The sequence below is a fragment of the Scyliorhinus canicula genome, chromosome 2 (assembly GCF_902713615.1).
Source record: "Scyliorhinus canicula chromosome 2, sScyCan1.1, whole genome shotgun sequence".
Lineage (NCBI taxonomy): Eukaryota > Metazoa > Chordata > Chondrichthyes > Carcharhiniformes > Scyliorhinidae > Scyliorhinus > Scyliorhinus canicula.
The window spans coordinates 222171995-222188937 of NC_052147.1; the positions used below are offsets into that span (position 1 = coordinate 222171995).

The 16943-nt window shown below is 49.4% G+C and overlaps 1 protein-coding gene across 1 annotated transcript in view; it reads right to left on the minus strand.

Annotated features, from left to right (window-relative positions):
- Window positions 1–16943, minus strand: part of pla2r1 (phospholipase A2 receptor 1) — a 208688-nt gene that overhangs the window by 48346 nt on the left and 143399 nt on the right. Inside the window, exons 18-19 of the mRNA XM_038789643.1 lie at window positions 12289–12356; window positions 10712–10815 (exon numbers count right to left, since the gene is read on the minus strand). Coding sequence (XP_038645571.1) covers window positions 10712–10815; window positions 12289–12356 — 172 coding nt within the window. The remainder of the gene's footprint in view (window positions 1–10711; window positions 10816–12288; window positions 12357–16943) is intronic.

A 16943-nucleotide genomic window follows, 5' to 3' on the forward strand; every position in this document is an offset into this window, starting at 1 on the left:
CGGCAAGATAGCCCAGGGCCCCGAGAGACACACGACTAGAGGAACTAATAAACATGGACAGTAGGAAGGGAAGGGAGGGGGAACTGTGGGATCATCTATGCATGGTTACTGGATTGGGCAAGACTACTGCTGGATGAAGCCAGCCGAAAATGGGAGGATGAACTGGGGACGGAAGTGGGTTGGGGACTCTGGAGCGAAGCACTGAGCAGGGCCAACTCCACCTCCTCCTGCGCTAGGCTCAGCCTCATGCAGTTTAAAGTGGTGCACAGTGCACACCTGACCAGAACCTGAATAAACAGGTTCTTCCCAGAGGTAGAGGATAAATATGAACAGTGCCAGGTTTTGCTCGTTTTAATCCCAACAGTGTTGCCAATACTGTTGCTAATATTAATGATGTTGGTGAACCACAAGCCTTCCCTTATATCGATCAAATGACCACATAACTAGTTAATTAGTTCAAAAGATGGTTTATTTACATACACAAGAGTTACCTCGACATGCAAACACAATATCTACTACGAGTTAAACTACACCTATCAGCTACAATAACCTATACTTAGCTTCAGGGCGACTGGCACTGTGCAAATGGATAAGGCCTTTATCTGGATTTCACTTGGCTGGTTTGAAGAAAGTGCCTCTGTCTCTGCTGGGCTTATCCGTCAGGCAGCGATCATTGGTCTTGGACTTGGCTGGCTGTTCCTTCTACAGTTGGGTTGGCACAGGCCGGATCCAAGAGAGACCGAGCACATGGCTGTGCTCTCTTCTATCCCTCTGGGATTTTGCGCTCTTTGGGGCGGTCCTTAACCTTGGACCCAATAGTTCGACAGGGCTCTGATCACTGTCTTTGATTTCGGCCAATAAAGGGTCGGGTCCCTTGGTGGCTGGGTGGGTCGTTAGCGGTCATTGACCTTGGCAGTTGGGCTTTCTGAGTAAAGGGAGTGACGCCGATCAGTCTGTGGCTGTACCAGTTGCTTGATTGGAGTTCTATTGTCCTGGGAAAAGGGGCCGTTAAAATGCAAACGACCCGGGGGTTTAGATCAGGTCTGGTTACCTGTGTTTCAGATACACATAGGCTCTGTATGTGTCTGAGTCCTGGGTTGGCCATAATTCCCATGGTCCTTTACAGGTGGCCATCTTAGATGGCTACACAGGGTGGCCCGGCCAACCACGCCCACATCTTCTGGGCCTTCCCCAGACTTGTTGGGCTCTAGACAGCCTTCTGCGAGGTAATGTCCAAGGTTGTGGGGGGTGAGGGTGGAGCCGTGCCCGAGAGTGGCAGTCTTCGGGTTATTGGACCACGCAGAACTACATATGAGGAAGAAGGCGTTTGCTTCCTTAATCGCATGCCAGAGAATCCTGCTCGGCTGGCCATCAGCAGTACCACCCACAGCTACAGACTGGCTGGCAGACGTATTGGAATTTCTCCATCTGGAGAAGATCAAATACATCCAAGGGTTGAACGAGCGCTTCCACAAAGCGTGGGGGCCATTGTTCAGCCTGTTCGAGGCCAACAGCGACTAGGAAGAGGTGGGGGGAGGAAAGAGGGAGGAGGAAAGCAAATGAGGACATACATTGGAAAGAAGCAGAGGGGGAAGGAGAGAGGAGGGAACCCAAGGGAATCACAGAATGAAGCGTGGGCTGAAAAGGGAGGAGGGGTGGCCACGTAGCCTCCACCCCCCCCTACCCCGCAAAAGACATCAACTAATAGATTCAAAAACAGCTTCTTCCCCGCTGTTCCCACACTCCTGAATTAATCTCTTATGGACTGAACTGATCTCTTCACACATCGTCTTTATTGAGTAATACTACACTCCTCATGCTTCACCCCATGTCTGTGTCTATGTATTTACATTGTGTATTTATGTATATCCTATGTTTTTTCATGTACGGAACAATGGTCCGGACCGTACGCAGAACAATATTTTCACTGCACCTCGGCACACGTGACAGTAAATCATATCAATTAATTTTTTCTACAGTGGATTCTTTTCTATTCTGAAGTGTAAGAGACTGGAGCCGTCTGCTTTAGTACCACGCCAGGGAACCATGTGGCCCGTCATAATTCCTGATAAGCACCGCAATGCCCGGTGAAAAACGTCACAGGGACGCCCACATGCCTGAATCTTCTTAAGACTGATCCTGTCCACGATGGACGTTCTCGCCAACGTCCAGAAACGCCAAGCTCAAGTGTGGTGAAGGTGTCATCCCATTAGTAGCGCTGAAGGTCCCACACCCATTGTGGCATGTGGTCTGGTCCTACAACAAAATGAAAATGGCCAGACTTATGCTTCTGCATTCCCTGCTTGAAATTCTGGACCACTTGCTCAGCCAACATGTTTGTGGTTGGGTGGTACGGAGTGGTGTGGACGTGGGAGACCTTGTTTGTTTAAAAAAAACTGGCTTCCTGTTGCGGATGCAACGTGACGAATCGCCCTGTCCTCCGCAAACAAGGGCTTGTGGTCCATCAATGGTAAAAGCGTGGCCGTAGTCATACTTACGGAATTTCTTTACCGCGAAAACCACAGCCAAACCCTCCTTCTAAATCTGGGTATAATTCCACGCGGCAGCAGCGAGCGTCCGAGAAGCAAATGCGATGGGACGTTCTGTGCCAGCATCCATTTTGTGGGCCAAAACCGCCTCAACTGCGTTGCAGGTCAGTATCAGTGGCTTGGTGGGGTCGAAATGGGTCAGGAACCACGATGATGAGAGTTGCTTTTTCACCTCCGCAAAAGCCACACGTTGTGGTTGACACCATTTCCATGGTTGGCTCCTTTTCAACAGGCAGTTAAGGGGGCCAGCCAAGTCACCAGGTTCAGGATAAATTTCCCATAATAATTTATGAGCCCTAAAAAAGAGCAGAGATCTGTTGGTTCGTTTGGCACGGGGGCCTGTCAGATCGCCCGGACCTTGTCCTCGGCAGGGTGAAGGCTGTGGCGATCCATGCGTTAACGCTGGTATGTGACCTCCTCGGCGTGAAAAATGCACTTTTCCCTGCATAGCCGAATGCCAGAGGCCACAAACATCAGAGGCGCTCGCCAAGGTTACGTAAGTATTCCTGGCCCATCTAAACTGGTAATCAGTAGGTCATCAAAGTAGACCAGTGTTCTTCAAACTTTTTTTCCGGGGACCCATTTTTACCAACCAGCCAACCTTCGGGACCCAACCCGGCCGACCTTCGCGACCCACGCCGGCCGACCTGTGCAACCCACCATTTTCTCTTACCTTGTTTGCTGCTGACAAAAATGGAGGAAATGGTTTTGGGTCCCTTTGGCCCTCGTACACGCTCCTCCAATGGAACCTGTTGGATGAAGGTGGAGCCTTCCGGTGTCGAAAAGTATGGAGCTACATCTGTCCAAAGTTCTGAATTTTTTTCCTGTAAAATTTTATCAAATAAAACCCCTGCCCCCGAACTTGTAAGCAAAAAATAAAAATTAAATGAATAAAATGAATAAACCCCCCAAACTTGTAAAACAAAAAGCATAGTTTTGTGCATGTGCGCGGATGATCGGACACGTATGCGCAGTGCGGCCGCATTTTTTTAACATGCTCGTGGCCATTGTGAAGGCCGCTTGCAGCCGGTGTTAGTAACAGCCGGCTGTTGCACGCAGATTAGCGCGATCAGGAACGCCGCTACGGACGGCTCCCCGACCCTCCCGACAGCCCTCGGCTGAGCTTCGCATAGAGGTCCTCTGTACTTGGGCCGGTTAGTGGTCCAAACGAGAAACCCGGTTGACTGTCAGCTTAGTCGCTGCAAAGGCGTATGGAGCCGTCGGATTTCAGCACGGACACAATTGGAGCTGCTGAATCCGCGAACTGTACCGGGTGGATTATGCCTAACAGCTCCAATCAGTTGAGCACTGCATTAACCTTGAGCCGTATGAAGTATGGAGCTGACAGGGCATGGAAATAGTGTGGCTGTGCCGACTGGTTGATGCAGATCAAAGGTTTTCTGGCTGACGACCAAAATGGTGGCCCTGGTATCGAACTCCTTCTGAATTGGATGGTCGTTTATGTGATGCGGATCAGCGCCACTTTCGGCACAGTGATGCAGTTTCAATGCTGGTAGTCGCCAACATCCTTGCCCGTATAATATGTCTGCTCCCTGGGAGTGTGGTCACGCCTGGTGAGATGGGGGTTTGGGAAGGGGGGGGGATAGGCGCTCTCTCTAGTGTCTTTCAGCCCAGTCTTGGTGGTCATATGCATACTGGTTTCCACAATCCGGTTCCTCCGGTTTGGGGGAAAATGTCGGTGGGGCCTCTGGGGCCCACCGCCAATGGCCCGATTCTCGGCATGGTCGGGGATCCGTGTCTTCGGTCCTGGAAGGCTGTGCTTGGTTTGCAGTCGAGCATCCTAGGCCTCAATCCCTTGCAGCTCATGTACTCCTTGTTCTGCACTCTTGTGGGATATGGTGACTTCAACAGCTCTCTGACAGTCCAAGCGAGGTTTGGCCAGTAATTCCTTTTGGGTCGCCTTGTCACTGATCCCGCAAATCAATCTCTCTCGCAACATTTTTGGCAAGGATGCCCTGAACTTACAAAACTCAGTTGAGGTTTCCTCAGGCGACAAATGGCTGGGGGAGCAGGCTGGCGAGTGGGTGGTGAAGATCAAGGAGAAATGGGAAGCGGAGTTGGGAGGGGGGTTCAATTGGGGAGTAAGGAGTGAGGCACTGTGTAGGTAAACAGGACCTCCTCTTGTGCAAGGATGAGCCCGATACAGTTTAAGGTGGTGGGTTCTTTCAGGAGGTAGCAGATGAGTGAGAGGTGTGGGCGGGGGCCAACGAATAACGTGCACATGTTTTGGGGTTGTGAAAAATTGGTAAGAGTTTGGGCGCGAGTGTTCGTGGTCTTAGCCAGGAGAGTGGAGGAGGAGGTAGACCCTGATCCTTTGGTGGTGATATTTGGGGTTTCAGAGAAGCCGGAGCTCATGGAGAGGAGGAAGGCCGATGTCTTGGCCTTCACCTCCCTGATTGCACAGTGGCGAATTTTGCTGGAGTGGCGGTTGGCATCGCCACTGGGGGTAGCGGTTTGGTTGGGTGATCTGTACGACTTCCTGTGATGAGAGAAGATAAAGTAAGAGTTAAGGGGCTCTGCAGCGGGGGTTTGAGAAAAGGTGGAGGATGTTTACGACCGTGTTTGAGGGACTGTTCGTCGCGTGGAGGGGGGGTGAAAAAGGGGAAAAATCTGAGCAGACTGTATAGTTGATTGTTGGGAAGTATGTTTCCTGGGGTGTTTATTCACTGTAACCTGTTTTGATACATGTTTATAATAAAATGTATTAAAAAAAATGGTTTCCTCAGGTGGGCCAAAAAGTTGGTCAAGGACTTCCCTTGGATTTGGGCAGCCATATGAAAATGGAAACGTCAAAATGCTTGCCCACTAACGCTACCATGGCAGCGGAAAGATGCATACCCGGAGCATCGGGGTAAGTGATTCTCTTCATTACGCTTTAAGTGGTAGCTCCACAAGCCGCTCATCCCCGATAATGGTTTGTTCAGAAAAAGTACTGCGTTCGTTCCACATATTGGGACCAGTCATCTGTACCTACATCGAAGGTTTCGAGTTTCCCAATGTGCGGCACCCCTGCTGTCGGTAAAGCAGACTCCTGAGGCCTTTGCAAAGTGGCACGAGTTTGAAGAAATTGCCGCCATCGACAGCCCCACTTTATTCTTGTTGCGAGAGTTGGATCCAAGCAGAGTGACCATAAGGAACGAGTGATTGGAGGTAAAACAAAAGGTTTAATCTATTGCACAACTATACTCTCCACTCCTTGAGGGTACTCCCACCCTGTCCCCCATCCGGGCCAGGTTTTTATTCTGGTCAGGCTTCCCTTGTTATGGGTTATGGTTAGGACTTCCTTAAATGGGGAAATTCAAATTCTGCTGAAATCATGGGAACCTAATAGTCCATACCCCATGAACTCCTAGCGGGTTATAACAGTTTGTATCACTCATTGCCTCAAAGTCTATCTAGCAACGTAACAGTTCAGTAACCCAGGGGTTTCTTGCAGCGGATTCACTCTGCTACTCAAGGGTGGTCATCCCCTTCTCTCTTTCTGCACTATCATTCTGTCCTGTGAACTTTTCAATACTGTTTCTTGGCTAACCACATCCTGCAGAATACAATCAATCCTCTCTGATGCTTTGGATTGTAACCAATTGCTCCATGAACACAGAAATTCTTTGCTCTAAAGACACAAATCCCTGACAAATGTGCGGCCCCTGACACAATGAGGATCTGTGATGGATGGCCTGCATATTACTTTCCACACACTCCACAATGATTCCCTACATTGCCTTTGTTCTGTGTCTAATTTTTCAAGTTGAAAATGTAGAAACTGTTTGCCTGAACATATACTAACACCATGGGTTTCCTCTGGGTGCTCCAGTTTCCTCCAACAGTCCAAAGATGTGAGGGTTAGGTGGATTGGCCATGCTAAATTGTTCCTTAGTGTCCAAAGATGTGCATGATAGGTGGAGTTATGGGGTTGCAGGGATAGGGCAGGGGAGTGGGCCTAGGTAGTGTGCTATTCCAGAGGGATGGTGCAGACCCAATGGGCCGAATGGCCACCTTCTGCACTGCAGGAATTCTATGTTCATGTTCTGTGATCTAATGGGATTGTGAAGCCAGGGATCTAGGGGCAGATACAAAAATTATTATCATAGTGACCGATGTTAATTCGGCCACTAAAAAACAAAGGACTGGAATTAATTTCCAGAGGGATAGAAGAAAAACAGAGAAGTTATGTTAAATTTACAGGACCTTGGTTAGTTCACACTTCGAGTATTGTGCACAGTTCTGATCACCATATTATAGAAAGGATGTAATGACATTGCAGAAGGTGTAAATAAAGTGTTTCACATGTGTTATTCACATTGATTCTCCTGAGGTATGATTTCAGATTTCAGTGTTGGAGTCAATAAAGAGATGTGGATAGATCTAATATGTCATAGTAATAGGGGGAGGTTGTGCATGCTTGTAAGTGTTAGAACCTAATAGGGTGAGGAGGGGAAGAGGTTAGATGAAATTTTTGAGATTGACTGAAATCGAAATGGGAATTGTTTGTAACTTTTTGATGAACTGTTAGCCCATTTTAGTTTTGATTTAGAGCTGCAGTGAAATAGATGGTGGATTGCCAGGCCTTTTAAAAAATGAATTTAAAGTACCCAATTCCTTTTTTCTCCCAATTAAGGGGCAATTTAATGTGGCCAATTAACCAACCCTACACATCTTTTTGGATTGTGGCGGTGAGACGGACAGTGACCCGGGGCTGGGATCAAACCTGGGTCCTCAGTGCCATGAGGCAGCAGTGCTAACCACTGCGCCACCGTGCCGCCCATATGGATTGCCACGCTGGTTAGGTTTCTATTACATCCATCCCGATTTGTGGAGCCTCAGTTACATTTCTGATCAAAAACATGTCAAACTGAGCGGAAGCTCAGAAATGATCCCATGTACAAACAGCCACTTAAGATAAAAACCTTTTCAGAAGACATACAGAAGACATCGCTTGCTCAACCCCCACCTCAGCAAACCCCCCCCCAGCAACCCATGACTCCACCATCAGTGACAGACCCTTTAGTCATCTTGCCTACAGGCCCTGGAATTCTCAATTCTTCTGCTCTGCGAACTCCCAGAGCCTTTTTAAAACCCACCTCTTAGATAACACATTTAGCCATTTCTCCTGAGGAGTCAGGTGAAGGGAAAATTGGATTTGTTTTTTGTCACATGCACCGAGGTACTGTGAAAAGTATTTTTCTGCGAGAAGCTCAACAGATCATTAAGTACATGAAAAGAAAAGGAAATAAAAGAAAATACACAATGGGGCAGCACAAGGTATACAATGTAACTACATAAACACCAGCATCGGATGAAGCATACAGGGGTGTAGTGTTGATGAGGTCAGTCCATAAGAGGATTGTTTAGGAGTCTGGTAATTGAGATGAATCATTGCCTTTACAGAGACATGGTTCTAAGGCAATTTGATCAATGTAATATTTGTGGGGTTGTCAATTTTCTTGTAAACTTTGGCAAAGAGAGTCAGGAAGATGGTTTTGTAGAATGCTTTTGCATCAGTTTCGAAGAATAATATATTGCAGAACCAACTTGGGATAATTAGACATTGTATTGTGTATTGTATAAATAATAATCTCACAATAAAAGATCCTCTGGGATATTGTGATCATAGTACCCGATTAAATTTGAAAGTGACATCATTCAGTCACAATAAAGAACCTTAAACAAAGACAATTTCATAGGAATGAAGGGGAAGCTGGCTAATGTGGATTGGGTGAGTAGACTAAAATGCATGATGGTACATAAACAGTGGGACCATTTCAAGAAATTATTCAAAATTTTCAACAAAAATATAGGGTGTGATCTTCCCAAAAGGGAACAATGTCCCCGATCGAGTGCCTTTATCCGCGTGTTTCCTGGCACTCACAGTGCCGAGAAACAAATGGCTATTCAATGCCACTTACTTTGAATAATAGGCCTTAATGGGGAATGCGCGGCCAAGGCTGCACATAGCCCTGCTTTTTTACAATGGGGAGCTCCGCCATTTTTATATGGCGTCCCGACCTCTGAAGCCCCAAAAAAGATCCCCAACCTCCCTTCCAGCCTGAACACATGGGAGGGTCCCTACCCCCCAGTGGGCAACCCCGGCCCGATAGCACGCGTGCACAGAAATGTCAGCTTGGCACCTTGGCAGTGCCAACCTGGCAGTGCCCCTATCAGCTGGCAGTGCCACCTGAGTACCTTGGCAGTGCCAGGCTGGAACCCAGGACACCACCGTGTCCAAAGGCCATGCAGCTGGGGGCCTCTGATCCTCTTGGAGACCCCCACAAGTGCCGTTCTGTTTGGTCCCCCTTTGTGAGGACCAGTGCTAAACGGCACTCGCCCAAGGTCCCTGCATTATGTACGGAAATTAGAGAGAATGGTATTGTGGTGTGGTGACAATCAGATGAAAGTATGCAAATGACTGTCGTATTTTAAATTTTAACAAATTTAATGAAGGCTCATAAAATGTAATTTTAAAAGCAAGAGCTAAATACTGAATTTTCTTTCCACAGCTGAATGATTGTTGCAGTGTCAAATCTGCTTAATTCACAAAGAAGTTGGTTTGCTGAGGTTCTACTAAAGAATGCTTCCAAACTGCTCATGCACTTTATAAATATTATCTAGCATAGTTACAAGGAACAATACAGCACAGGAACGGGCCCTTCGGCCCTCCAAGGCTGTATGGGTCATGATACCAACCGTGGTCAAAATCCTCAGCACTTCCTTGTACTGTATCTATCTATATCCATCCTATCCATGTGTTTGTCAAGATGCCTTTTGAACATCTTAATGTATCTGCTTCCTCAACCTCCCCTGGCAACGCGTTCCAGGCACTCACTACCCTCTGCGTAAAAAGATCTGCCTCGCACATCTCTAAACCTTGCCCCACGGACCTTAAACCGATGCCCCCTGGTGACTGACCCCTCCACCCTGGGCAACAGTGCCTGCCCATCCACTCTATCCATGCCCCTCATAATCTTGTAGACATCTATCAGGTCACCCCTCAATCTCTGTCTTTTTAAAGAAAACAGTCCAAGTCTATTTAGCCTCTTCACATAGCTAACATCCTCCAGACCAGGAAACATCGTGGTAAACCTGCTCTGCACCCTCTCCAAAGCCTCCACATCTTTCTGGTAGTGTGGCGACCACAATTGTGCGCGATATTCCAAGTGCGGCCTTACCAAGGTTCTATACAACTGCAGCATAACTTGCCAGTTTAAAAGCTCGATGCCCCATCCAATGAAGGCAAGCATTCCGTATGCTTTCTTGACTACCTTGTCCACTTGTGTTGCCACCTTCAAAGATCTGTGGACCTGCACGCCTAGATCCCTCTGACTTTCTGTATTCCTAAGAGTTTTGCCATTTAGGTATATTTCCCCTCTGTTAGACCTACCAAAATGCATTACCTCACATTTGTCCGGATTAAACTCCATTTCCATTTCTTTTCCCAAGTCTCCAACCTATCTCTGTCCTGCTGTATCTTCTGACAATCCTCAACACTATCTGGCACTCCACCAATCTTGGTGTCATCCACGAACTTACTAATCAGACAAGCTAAATTTTCCTCCACTTATGTACACTACAAACAACAGAGGTCCAGGCAGAGATCCGAGGCCCCAACACAGATCCCTGTGGAAAACCACTGGTCACAACTTTCCATTCAGAAAAACACCCTTCTACTGCTACCCTTTGCCTCCTGTGACTAAGCCAGTTACATAGAACAGTACAGCACAGAACAGGCCCTTCGGCCCTCAATGTTGTGCCGAGCCATGATCACCCTACTCAAACCCACATATCCACCCTATACCCGTAACCCAACCCCCCCCCCCTTAACCTTACATTTATTAGGACACTACGGGCAATTTAGCATGGCCAATCCACCTAACCCGCACATCTTTGGACTGTGGGAGGAAACCGGAGCACCCGGAGGAAACCCACGCACACAGGGGGAGGACATGCAGACTCCACACAGACAGTGACCCAGCCGGGAATCGAACCTGGGACCCTGGAGCTGTGAAGCATTTATGCTAACCACCATGCTACCCTGCTGCCCCTGTATCCATCTTATCACCTCACCTCTGATCCTGTGTGGCTTCACCTTTAAATGCCAAATATTAATGTAACAAATGTAATGATTGGTAAAATGGAATAATTACCTGTTTTTGATGACATGTAAACACACCTGCCACTATGTTTGGGCAAACGGCTTGGATAGTTGTCATCCCAGTTCTTGTAATACATTGATGAATCATCTATCCAGCTATATACAAATAAATCATTTAATAGAATAAATATCATTAATTTTTTTTTTTATAAATGTTTTTATTCAGTTTTCATATTTTATATTGAACAAATTACAAATTGTTAGGAGAGAACCCCCGTACCGAACCTGTAGCCCCCCCCCCCCCCCCCCTCCCGCTACCTTCCCCCGACTATTCTTCCTCTTGTACATTGGCCACAAATAGGTCCCGGAACAGTTGCATGAATGGCTCCCACGTTCTGTGGAAGCCGTCGTCCGACCCTCGGATGGCAAATTTGATTTTCTCCATTTGGAGAGATTCCGAGAGGTCGGACAGCCAGTCCGCAGCTCTGGGCGGTGCTGCTGACCGCCAGCCAAACAGGATTCTACGGCGGGCGATCAGGGAGGCAAAGGCAAGGGCGTCCGCCCTCCTCCCCAGGAATAGATCTGGCTGTTCTGAAACCCCGAAGACCGCCACTATCGGGCATGGCTCCACCCTCACTCCCACCACTTTGGACATAACCTCGAAGAAGGCTGTCCAGTACTCCACGAGTCTGGGGCAAGACCAGAACATGTGGGCGTGGTTGGCCGGGCCTCTTTGGCACCGTTCACATCTGTCTTCCACCTCCGGGAAGAACCTACTCATACGGGTTCTTGTTAAGTGGGCTCTATGTACCACTTTTAGTTGCGTCAGGCTGAGCCTTGCGCACGTGGAGGTGGAGTTGACCCTATGCAGTGCTTCGCTCCAGAGTCCCCACCCTATCTCCATCCCCAGGTCGTCCTCCCATTTCCTTCTTGTTGCGTCCAGTACGGTGTCGTCCCTATCTACCAGTCGGTCATACATGTCACTACAGTTCCCTTTCTCCAGGATACTTGCGTCCAGTAGGTCTTCCAGTAGTGTCTGTCGTGGCGGTTGTGGGTACGTCCTTGTCTCCTTTCGTAGGAAGTTTTTGAGCTGCAGGTACCGTAGCTCGTTCCCCCCAGCTAGCTGAAATTTCTCTGTCAGTTCGTCCAGTGTTGCGATCCTGTCGTCCGTGTATAGGTCCCTGACTGTCAGTGTCCCCCCGTCCTGCCTCCACCTTTTGAAGGTGGCGTCAGTCAGTGCTGGCGCGAACCTATGGTTGTTGCAGATGGGAGCCCTGTTCGACATTTTGGTCAGGCCAAGTTGCTGCCGCAGTTGGTTCCAGGATTGGAGGGTGGCTGTCACCACTGGGCTGCTGGAGTGTTTTTTGGGTGGGGATGGGAGTGCTGCCGTGGCGAGGGCCCGGAGGGAGGTTCCCATGCAGGAGGCCTCCTCCGCACGCACCCACTCAGCTTCTGGCTCCTGGATCCATCCCCTTACTCGCTCGGCTGTTGCTGCCCAGTGGTAGAATTGTAGATTCGGGAGGGCTAGCCCTCCCCTGGTTTTTGTTTTTTGTAAGACCTTTTTTTAAATATCATTAATGATTGATTAATGACACCACAGGGAAATTTTTGGACATTGTCACTTCTTACCGAAATCCAGCTTTGGAATTTTCCGCATACAATCCAATCCACCACTTTTCCTGGCCATTCGTTAAAAGCTGTAGAACAACATTAAACATTTAATGAAAAACAACTGTATGAAAGGTGTCTTTTGCTACAAGTTGCAGATCATCACTTCAGAAAGAACTCTGAAATAAATGCCAGTGAAATACATATAGCCGGATGAACCAGTACTCAATAAGACCAATACAGGGGCTGTTTAGCACAGGGCTAAATCGCTGGCTTTGAAAGCAGACCAAGGCAGGCCAGAAGCACGATTCAATTCCCGTACCAGCCACCCCGAACAGACGCCGGAATGTGGCGACTAGGGACTTTTCATAGTAACTTCATTTGAAGCCTACTTGTAACAATAAGCAATTTTCATTTCACATGGCATTCATGCTGAAAAAGTCAACATACACTTCCAAGATTACGATTATTATGAAGTGTAAATAAATTAAAAGTGTTTTTTTTTCTGTTCCCTAATGGCTCAAGGAGTTTATCACGTCAGTCGGTTAAGTTGGATGAACTGAGCCATTGGAGGTCAGGGAAGACAGGCGTGATAGAGAAGCAGAGTAGAGTGGATAAAACAGTTTTGGACAAATTAAAGTATAATTAGGATGGAACACTAAACCTGGCAAGGGAACATTGGAGAGGTTGAGCCTGCAGGTGATTAAGGCAGGCAAGAGGTTTTATTGGGGTTAAGGACCAGGTGAGTGGAAATAATGCTACAGTTCATGTGAAAATAGGTAATTGAATATAGGCTTTGAAGCTCTGCATGATAATGTGGATTGTTGGTGATGTTCCCCCAAAATTTCTAAGTTCATTTGTGGAGGGTTTTTCAGGGAGTTTGAGCCGGTGAGTTCCACATCTCTATTCAATGACATTTAGTCACTTTTTTGGGCCCTGGAGTGTTTCTCACCAGATTAGCCCACACTTAAGCGTTTTTTTTAGCACTGGGGAGCTGAATGCAAAGATCAGGCCGCCATTTTGAAAGGATGCCCCGATCGCTAAGTGAGCTTGTTGGTGCCCCACACCCCCACCCATGGGCAATGTCACCCACCCACACACATAGGCATTACCCCCAAGAGAGTACACCCTGCTATAGAGTCCCTGGGGTCCCCCCTCTTCAGGGCTCCCCACGTCCACATACAGGCCCCTCCCCTTGCAGGACCCTCACCTGTCTCCCCCCCAACCTCACAGTGGCCTCTACTTACCTGCCCTGCACATCCACACCTTTCAAAACCTCTTCCACGCTCCTTTCATGGCCTTGGTTCCCCTCAGGCTGTGACCCTTGGCATTGCCAGCCTGACACCCAGGCACTGCACCTGCCAACTAGGACGTGTCACCTGGGCCCCTTGGTAGTGCCAGAGTGGGAGTGCCAAGGTGCCAGCCTGGCATTGCCAATGTACCCAAATTCCATGGGGAGTGCCAGGGGGGCACCCTGCACTATCCCTGACCACCCAGGGGTCTCCGATGGCCCGGGAGACTCCCTGGGTGCCGTTGTGCCTGGTCCACGTTTGTGTGGACCAGTGCTGAATGATCGCCGTCGGGGGTGGCCAGTGGATCTCGCAAGGCCGGTGGATCCCGGGTAAGTTCACCAAAGTCGGTTTAAAACCAGCTTCGGCGCTTGGCGTTTGGTCACGTCCCTTGTGGGCATGTTTCTGACATGGAGGTGGATTCCGTGAGGTGTGAAGGGCTGCCGGGAAGCCTGCAAGATGCCTCTCCCAGCATTAATCGGCTGCACTGTGCTCAACAGAGAGCACAACGTGGCCTGTGGATCGCGTCCCCAGTCACTGAAGTAGCTACGAATTGGGGGTTAACAGGCACAGAATTTGGATTTGATGATGTTCAGTCAGAGATGTTTCTGCTGCTTTCAGAACTTGATATTAGACCTGCAGTCTGAAAGCACAGAGGTTTTGTTAGGTTGTGTTACAGTCATTGGGTGGGATGAGGTAGAGCTGGTTATGACCAACATGAGTATTGAAACTGGCCCAAGGAATACAGATGTTGTCAATGCTTTATTGTTCGGTTTATAGTTTCCCGATCAATGAACCACCACCAATACGTGAGCTGCCCTGAGTATTTGACAGGGAAGTCCCAGTGATATGTTTCAATACAGGCACATCTTCATATTGTTCTCCAGAAAAATCCCCAAATTTTTGTATTTAATAGCCAAATGAAGTAGTTTTAAAGTTGGTTTTCGATTCAAGTGAGGGCAATTGTAATTGACCAATTTTTTGGATTAGATCTGATGAAGCTACCATTTTTGTGCTTTCTCAGAACTTTTTCTTTTTTTTTTTAAAATAATTTTTATTCAAATTTTTCAACTACAAATTTCCTCCCAACAATAAAATAAACAGAGTATAAAAATAAACAGAAATAACAATACAAAAAAACAAGGAAGTAGCAAACAAACAGTCGCAAAAACAAACCCCCTTAACAGATCCCTAACCCCCCCCCCCCCCCCCAACCTCTGGGTTGCTGCTGAGAATGACCACCCTCTAACCCTCCGCCAGAAAATTGAGAAAGGGCTGCCACAGCCGGAAGAACCCTTGTACCGACCCCCTCAGGGCAAACTTGACCTTCTCCAGCCTGATGAACCCGGCCATGTCGTTAACCCAGGCCTCCGGGCTCGGAGGCTTCGTGTCCCTCCACTGCAAAAGAATCCTACGCCGGGCTACTAGAGATGCAAAGGCCAGAATGCCGGCCTCTCTCGCCTCCTGCACTCCCGGCTCCGATGCTACCCCAAATATTGCGAGCCCCCAGCCCGGTTCCACCCTGGAGCCGACCACCTTGGACAAGGTCCCCGCCACCCCCTTCCAGAACCCCTCCAACGCTGGACACGCCCAGAACATGTGGGTATGGTTCGCCGGGCCCCCCGAGCACCTCCCACATCTGTCCTCTCCCCCAAAGAACCGGCTCATCCTGGCCCCAGTCATGTGCGCCCTATGCAGCACCTTCAGCTGAATTAAGCTGAGCTGTGCGCAAGAAGAGGACGAGTTCACCCTCCCCAGGGCGTCCGCCCAAGTCCCCTCGTCGATCTCTTCCCCTAGCTCCACCTCCCACTTCGCTTTCAGCTCTTCCACCGAGGCCTCCTCCCCCTCCTGCATCACCTGATAAATTGCCGAGATCCTACCCTCACCGACCCACGTCCCCGAGAGCACCTTATCCTGCACCCCCCTAGGTGGCAGCAGCGGGAACTCCGCCGCCTGCTGCTTAACAAACGCCCTAATCTGCATATACCTGAAAGTATTCCAGGGGGAGGCCCCACTTCCCCTCCAACTCCTCTAAAGTCGCAAACTTCCCATCGAGGAAAAGGTCCCCCATCCGCCTGATGCCTCCCCTATGCCAACTCAAAAACCCACCATCAATTCTCCCTGGTGCAAACCGGTGATTGCCCCGTATCTGGGCCCACACTGAGGTCCTCACCTCCCCCCGATGCCGCCTCCACTGTCCCCAAAGTTTGAGGGAAGCCACCACTACAGGACTCGTAGAGTACCTTGCCGGGGGGAGTGGGAGCGGGGCCATCACCAGTGCCTCCAAAGTCGTGCCCACACAGAACGCCGCCTCCATCCTCTTCCATGTGGCACCCTCCCCCTCAATCAGCCACCTACGGATCATTGCCACATTTGCAGCCCAGTAGTATCCACACAAGTTGGGCAACGCCAACCCACCTACCTCCCTGCCTCGTTCCAGGAATACCCTCCTCACCCTCGGGGTCTTGCGTGCCCACACGAACCCCAGAATACTCCTGTTAACCCTCCTAAAAAAAGCCTTCGTGATCAATATGGGGAGGCACTGGAAGAGAAACAAGAACCTCGGGAGCACCGTCATCTTAACTGACTGGACCCTACCCGCCAAAGAGAGTGGCAACGTGTCCCACCTCCTGAACTCCTCCTCCATCTGTTCCACCAACCTCGAAAAATTTAGCCTATGCAGGGCCCCCCCAGCTCCTAGCTATCTGGACCCCAAGATATCTAAAGCTCCTCCCCGCCCTCTTCAACGGGAGCTCCCCTATCTCCCTCTCCTGGTCCCCCAGGTGCAGCACAAACAGCTCACTCTTCCACACGTTGAGCTTATAGCCCGAAAAATCCCCAAACTCCCCAAGTATCTTCAACACCTCTGGCATCCCCCCGCCGGATCCACAATGTACAGCAGTAAATCATCCGTGTACAGAGACAATCGGTGCTCCTCCCCCACCCCGCACAATCCCTCTCCAGTTCTTTGAGTCCCACAGTGCCATGGCCAAGGGCTCAATCGCTAACGCGAAGAGCAGGGGAGACAAGGGGCACCCCTGCCTCGTCCCCCGGGACAGCCGGAAGTCCTCCGACCTCCTCCCATTCGTCACCACGCTCGCTACCGGGGCACTATACAGCAGCCTCACCCAGCTAATGATTCCCTCACCAAACCCAAATCTCCTCAACACTTCCCACAGGTAGCCCCACTCCACTCTATCGAAAGCTTTCTCCGCATCCATCGATGCTACTATCTCCGCCTCCCCATCCGCCGAGGCCATCAGGGTAGCATGGTGGTTAGCATAAATGCTTCACAGCTCCAGGGTCCCAGGTTCGATTCCCGGCTGGGTCACTGTCTGTGTGGAGTCTGCACGTCCTCCCCCTGTGTGCGTGGGTTTCCTCCGGGTG